At 32.9% G+C, this 7,752-nt stretch overlaps 1 protein-coding gene across 1 annotated transcript; it reads left to right on the forward strand.

Annotated features, from left to right (window-relative positions):
- The first annotated feature begins 2,987 nt into the window (after positions 1–2,987).
- Positions 2,988–7,159, forward strand: LOC127698727 (microtubule-associated protein 10-like). The gene has a single exon (XM_052202355.1). The coding sequence runs from the start codon at positions 3,062–3,064 to the stop codon at positions 6,002–6,004; it is 2,943 nt and encodes a 980-aa protein (XP_052058315.1). The 5' UTR covers positions 2,988–3,061; the 3' UTR covers positions 6,005–7,159.
- The last annotated feature ends 593 nt before the right edge of the window (positions 7,160–7,752 follow it).

A 7,752-nucleotide genomic window follows, 5' to 3' on the forward strand; every position in this document is an offset into this window, starting at 1 on the left:
AATACCTAACTGAATGTGTCGCTCTGACACGACATCTATCAATAATTCTGACATACCTATTATCAATTCGGGAGGAAGCCAAAATATATATATATTAAGATAACGCAAATAAAATTTAAAAAGAAAAAAAACCTATAAATTTTTTACCGAACATACCAGATAGAGTCACACATTTAACTGTAAAGCTAAGTGCATGTCTTTATAAGTGAACGTTCCGAATTGATCCCGTATCAATTTGATATAATTTAAAGATTAGTTAAAAAAAAACACTTTTGATAAAAAATTGACATGTCCGATATTTCGATATTAACATATCTATAACCTGGCCGGAATATTATACTATATCAACATATTATGTCCCAGCTAAAGCCTCTTCCTAACATTGCTCCTTGTCAATAGCCGTTAAATATCATAATTAAAAAATGTTATTTTATATCGTATAACTTTATTAATTGAAAAATTATCTTGTCTAAATACGGAATTATTCTTCAATGCACTTTATATAAAAGAGGCATACTAATGAATCATCTGTAAATCAGTGATTGTTACAAGAACACTGCATTTGTCTTTCTTATAATTGAAACTGTTCTTCCTCATCAAATCTATATTTTTTTTATTCAACGAGATCTTATCATATACGGATTTGATAACTATAGCTATCAGAACTGCTAGGTTATTTTGTTATTAAAAAAGGATAATTACCATCGAATCTCCCTCGAAACAATATTGTTCAAAATGGTCTTCACACACCAACTTGTGCTTGCTATAGATGAAACTATTTGCTGTTAGCTCAAGGTTGTACAACCATGTCTGATACAATTCTTTCTTTTTTTGTGGGATTGGGAAAACTATGTAGACTTTTGTCATAACCTTGTCGGACAGAACAACCGTACGCTTGGCAAGATATTTTGACACTAAATAACCGTCTACGGTAATCCCCAATTGATGATGGGAGTTTTTAACGCACGGTCGGTAAATATCCGATTCTTTTTGTTCTTTGTGGTTTATAGATATCACGTGACTTTTTAGATCGAACATGCCGACAAGATGGCGATATGTGGAGAACTGATAGTGAATTTCAAAAATCGATTTTGATCTCTTTACAAAGAGAATAAAAGTTTTTTTATTTATGAACATGTGGTTTTTTATGCTTAAAGAACAAAATATCAATTTTTCATTTTTTTGCGGAGTTTCCCTTTAAATAAAGAAACCATACTTAATCTTATTTTAAAATACTTGTCAACCCTGGAAATTATGACGAAATTCAAAGGCACCTTTTAAATGTGTTAAATGCTGAAATATATATGTCATATCGAAACTTCATAAATGAATATGCGTTTCAGTCCTTAAAATAATTCTATAGATAACAAACGATTTACAGACACTGAGTGATATTCTTTGGAGTTGAAGTGATGACTCTCTATTTATTTAAAACTTATGGTCTATGAAGTAAAAAAAATGAGATCTGATCTATTCCTTGATGTTTGGATTGAAAACTATTATACTCAAGGTACTAACGGTATGATGAATGCGAAAATATATTAGCAATTGTCCAAAGAATTATAATAACAGGAAGATGAATATTACCTATTCCAGATTATTTTATAAAATTAGAGATGCGTATGTTAATTTTTTATAGGAAAATGTGTGAGTTTTCCAAAGCACGTGTGTCAACTACTCTCTCCAAAAAATATAGTTATAAATGGCATAGTCAATTCTTTTGTTTTTGGTAAGGGATCAACACCCCCCCCCCCCCCCTTTTCCCAAAAAAAAATCAAAATCAGATTTAAAGTTGAAGTAGTTGGTGCAAAACTTCATGTCCACCCTAAAGAAGAATCAGTGCAAGTTTCTGGGAATTCCGTCAATTTGTTTTCAAGGAGTCGAGGCTATCTGTAATCATAAGCGAATTTAGGGGTTTAGTCAAGTTGACAAAGGATTAGAGCGTTTTTGGCGACAAAATAAAATTAGACGACACAAAAACGTTTGTATTCATACGAAAAAATAGCACAACTTAGTATCAAATTATTTTTTCGTAAAATCAATATCGGTATTCAACGAACAAGCGATTGCAAAAACATGATTTTTAAATTGCGTACTGGACATGAGCTATACTGAATTGACACTGTTATTCCTGTTTCACTCTGTCTGTCACACACTCGTATAAAAACAACAAATCAAAAACTTCATAATATTATGGCTAATTTACAAAAGGGCAAGTTATGAAATGAAAAACTGAGATTTGTTTGAACAAACTTATTTAAGTACATGTATAAAGTTGAGGTTTCAAACTGTTTCTACTCTAAATATCTGATTTGAGTTTGTTGCCTGCATGGGGTATAAATAAATTGAGATCAAGCATATCTTGAATATGATAGCCAATGACCAAACCATACAAACCAGTGTAATTGGTTTTCCAAAATGGTTTTAGTTCGGGATTACCAAATAAGAATATAGCTTAGGGTTTTGAACTATTTTCAAACTGGCTACAAAAGCTAATAATCATGATTCATTTCATTAAGCTTCTTTACAACAAAGACTGTTTTCAGTTACATTTCGACTTCAGCCAGGAAGCTACCTCTAATTCCCAAAATAACACCTCAGAAAGGAATTAAAATTCAGTGGTTGCTTCTTATTTATCATGTTGTAATATTATCTATCGGAAGCGACTGAGGGATGGGAGATCGAGAAATAATTTTTTAACAAGAAAAGTATGCCCAACATAGAACATCAGTTTCATTAAACAGAATCCATGTCAGTTTGTCTATACATCTTATATAAAAAAGAAATGAGGTAAATCATGCATCTTTATGAAACAATTATCTTATCTTTCATTCCAAACAGGTATTTAGGTTCACGATTGCAATTCTATTTTTAAAGAAAGCAACTTGTTTTTCATTTTTTTTCTCTAGATAAGAGCTTATCCGGTGTTCGTGGCTGGTTTGGTTATTGGTTATGAAAGCGTCAAATTGACACTGAATTTTTGTTTTGATTTTTTTCCTGTCAAAACTTGTCTAGTAGTGGACTTGGTTGTAATGTTAACACTGGACTAAAGCAAGAAATCATGGACTCTAAACACGCAAGGCTAAAAAGGGACATAGAGTCTTTATTTTCATTAGAATTAGTGGTGGAAAAGATATACATACCGCACGAAGTATGTCGGTTTCCGTCTGTGGCATTTAGACTTTTAGATTATCCAACGATTTTAATTGACCATGTCGAACCCGAACTAGCTTCGAAAATTCGGAGGAAGGTTTCATCTGATCCCTATTACGAACTTCCGAAACAAATAAACGAACTAACCGACAAACATGGAAATTTTGAGCTGAAAAAGGGAAAGTCTTGCCTTCTGAAACTGCCTTTCAACACAATGCAAACACATTTATCAAATACACCTATGTATGTCATGATAATTGACAGCTACCCACAAGTTCCAAAGCTTTTAGGAAACACAACTGTGCCTTTGGATGAGGTAATAAAGGATATTGCAGAGGATATTCGACGAGTTGGAGACACTGTACCATCTGTTCATGGGGACAAAGGACTATTTAAAGTGTTCAATTTGATGGGGAAAGAAATAGGTTATATAATATTAGGCTATAGATTGATGTGCCTAGGATCTGGTCTCATTCCACATATACCAGAGAGAGAAATAGCCAAACGTCAATCAGAAAGTATTCAAGAACATTCACAGCAGATTGAAGAAAGCATTCAAGAACAATATCATGCCCCAATGAAAAGTGAAAAAAGTGCTAAAATTGTCCAAAGAGCAAAAACAAAAGAAACAAAAAAGTTGTCAACATCACAAGATATGGGTTCTATGACAGATCCAGAAAAACATGATGTTCTGATGCAAACAATAGATATGTGTGACAAAGAAATTCATGTTGCCTTATCTGATAATACAGAAAAGCCGAAAAACTTACAAACAGTGTCAACTCAAACTCAAAAGAAGTTGAATAAAAATAGAAAAGAACCAAAACTGGTTAGCATAGAACTGAAACCCCCAGCTGATGAAAGTGACGATGAATTTATTAATATAAATAATATTGTAAATCCTCCACCATTATTTTACAACAGTGAAAATGAACCAAGAGTAAAAATTCAAAGGCCTTACTTGTACTACCAGGATGATGTGTCTAGTGTTTATACAGATGAATTAACAATAGATGATTTTTCTGATGAAGAAAAGACGCTAAGTAAACCACCAAGAAATGTACAATCTCAAAAAGTTGCAGCAACAAAACCTAGAACTAGAGAGGAAAACCAGGTGAAAATTCAGCAGCCGTCATCTGAAAAAGCACCTGCACTTGGTCAATTCCAGAGTTTAATGCTGGGATTTCCTGGATCAATGACAAATGGACCTTTATTTCCAATGCTTACAGCATTATTAAATGAGCTTTCAAAAATACAAGATCCTAGATTTGTTCAGTCTGCTGTGAATCAAGTTAATGTAGCTACACAAGACAGGCAACAGCCAAGACCATGTCCTGCCCCTCAGCCTGGCATGACACAAAAGTCTGAAATCAAAAATTCTCCAAATAAATCAAAACTACATGATAATAAGGAAAATATTCAAGCTGGTGAAAAAGATGTACAATTAAGAGGACGTAAAACCAACAAAGTATGTACAACACCTTCTGATGGTGTTCCTAAAAAGAAAGGATGGATCAGAAAAACTCCAAATGTTAGTGTCAGCAAGTCCAAATTAGCATATGGTCTAACAAATACTCAAAGACTGAGACTAGCAAAAGTAAACCCTGAATGGTTAAAGACTATTGAAAAAGAAGAAAAAGAAGCAAAAGCTTTGAAAACAAAAACAGTCAAAAGGGAAGATGAAGAATTTGAAAAAGGAAATCTTTCTGATACACTGACAGAAGTAAGACGTTTGGCAGAGAAAAACTTAAATGAAATGGATGATACAGGTGAGCAAAATGAGTCAAACTTTGACGATACAGTGAAATCTACAATGAAAAAGAATCGGCGGAGAATCTCTCCACCAAGGAAACCAAAGCCATCTGCTCCAAGTCCTGTAAGAAAACGTTCAAAATCTCCAAAGCACAAATATCTTAGTAAAGTGCAGATATCCAGTAAATCTGAATCTAGAGACGATGATTTTACAAATTCAGGACAAATAGAAAAAGAAGAACATGTTTCTGATGAAGAAGATATAAAGAGTTTCAAAAGCATTGAAGTGCGAATACCTAGTGCTCAGATGTATGAAGATGATAGTGACTTTACTGATAGTCCTAAAAGTTACAAATACATGTATCCTGGACATGTTGATAAAAGTCGATCTGAAGAAAGTAGTCTGAAAGATAACAGGTTTCCTGGATTTATCGATCATAATGTTTCCGTCCCTGCATCAATAAATGGCAAAACCAATGATTCTCTTAATTCAACAAGGGATAATTATTATGAAGAGGATTATCAACCACTAGAGTCTACAAGATATTCCAAACCTAATAAATCTCATGATGATATTGACACACAACAGTTTCAGTCAACTGAAGAACCAGAACTTCAGAAACTTATGAGTTCTGGTGAGAAATCGGAAGTTTCAGACATTTTAAGTACAGATCGATCTGAAGCCTCACCAAATGTATTACCTCCCTTTGATTATAACATGACATCGGCCCGATTTCAAGTTCTTAATCCAAAAGCTTCAATGCAATCACCATTACCAGCCATTCGTAAATCACAAGCAAAACTAGATGGATCTGGTAAAACATCACCCGTTGTTACTCCAAGATCACCAGGTAGTTCTCGTCATCCTACTCCAACACCAAGAAAGAAAACAGCTCAGAGAAAGAGAATTGACTTTAAACCAGATTCTATTCATACAGAATCAGTCAGTTCATATATTCCTTCAGATGAAGAAGATATTCTCGGTAATGATGGGTATTCAGATGACTTTAATGACAATAGCAGCTCAAGAATGTCTCCAATTGTAAGCCACTCTAACAAATGGATTCCTTCCACAAAACTTGGTTATACTATAAGTTAGTTTGACTTTTTACAAAACTTGGTTAAATAAATGTTCACGTACTATAAGAAGTAAAATTATGTTCATATTACTATATAAATGTATATATAGTCATTATATGACTAGTTATTTAAAAAGGTTTTTTTTAAATATCAATAATTTTTAAAATAGTCAGTACAGACATTTTTGTGTGTTTTTTTTTTTATTATGTAAGGTGAACAGAGACATGTTTTTTAAATCCATATATGTCATGTATGTATAATATTATACTGAAAGAATTCATTATGCAAAACTTTGAAAATTATTTTCTATTGTTTTGAAACGTGTGTTAAGTAAACTAATGGAAAATTTTATTGATCATATTCTACATTTTCAGATTTTTTTCCAGTAGAATTTAAATTCTGAAAAAAAAATATTTCTTTCATGCCAACAATGAGCCTGATTACAAAAGACTTGAACCTCATTCTAGAATTTATCATCTGACCATGACCTCATTTTCATGGTTCATTGGTCGATCTTAAATTTTCCTGGTTTAGTTTGTTTCTTAGATATGATATGCAATAGGTCAACTATATTTAAAGCATGTAATGATTGTAAGGTGTACATGTCTGTCTGGCAGGGTTCATCTGACCTTCGCCTCATTTTCATGGTTCATTGGTCAATGTTAAGTTTTCCTGGTTAAGTTTGTTTCTTAGATGTGCAGTAGGTCAACTTTATTTAAAGCATATTTGGTGTATGGAATGATTGTAAGGTGTACATGTATTTTCCAGTTTGGTTTATCTGACCTTGACCTCATTTTCTTGGATCATGTACATGTTAAGTTTATTTGATATTTGTAGTAAAGCTTTATATTTAGGACTATCAACATAAAATCGATGGTAAGGAAAGAAGGCGAGACATTTCAGCGTGTGCACTTTTGTTCTTTTTTTATTTAATATATTTGTGAAGTGGGATCCTTTTATTTAAGATAACTACGGATAATTTTTCAAATCATAAACAAGTACTCTCTGTAACTATATTTTGAGTGTTTTGAATCATAATTTTTTGCTATGAATCAAACATAGATAGACAGATATATGTAAAGAATATGTAGGGTATTTTAAAAGTGTTTTAATGTAAAACTGTACACATTGTATACAAATATTTATTATTTATAAAAGACAAATTAATATCAAACTGACTACATTGTATAATTCTAGAAATACAACACATTTAAATATACCGTTGACAGTTCTGTGGATTTCAGATCAATTCTGCATAAAAAAAGAGGTACCCTTTAATAGGAATTACTGAAGGTGTTTGACAGTACAAAAAAAAACCCACATAATTACCAACAACACCCAAATAAAATTGAGAATGGAAATGGGGAATGTGTCAGAGACAACAACCCGACCAAAAAGCAGAAAACAGCCAAAGGCCACCAATGGGTCTTCAACACAGCGAGAAAATCCCGCACCTGGAGGCGGGCTTCAATTGTCCAGATAGTCTGACTTGGTACAGGCACAAAATGTGGTGGTTTTAAACCAGTTATATGTGCCCACAAACTTCCCCTTTACCTTTCTAAACCATATGTTGTAAAATACTGCACAGTCCTGCTACCAAGGATGACCACTAACTTAAAACAAGGATTTTAAAGATCCCATAAAATTTCCTAGATTGTAATCTTGGCTAGTCATTCTCACAATAAGACTGAAAAACAATTGATGTTATATTGAAGCAGGAAAGCACATGTGTCTGTTATTTACTGGTGACAGAAATTCCTTACCGTG

Source organism: Mytilus californianus, unplaced genomic scaffold (genome assembly GCF_021869535.1).
Source record: "Mytilus californianus isolate M0D057914Y unplaced genomic scaffold, xbMytCali1.0.p SCAF_4, whole genome shotgun sequence".
In the NCBI taxonomy this organism is placed as follows: Eukaryota; Metazoa; Mollusca; class Bivalvia; order Mytilida; family Mytilidae; genus Mytilus; species Mytilus californianus.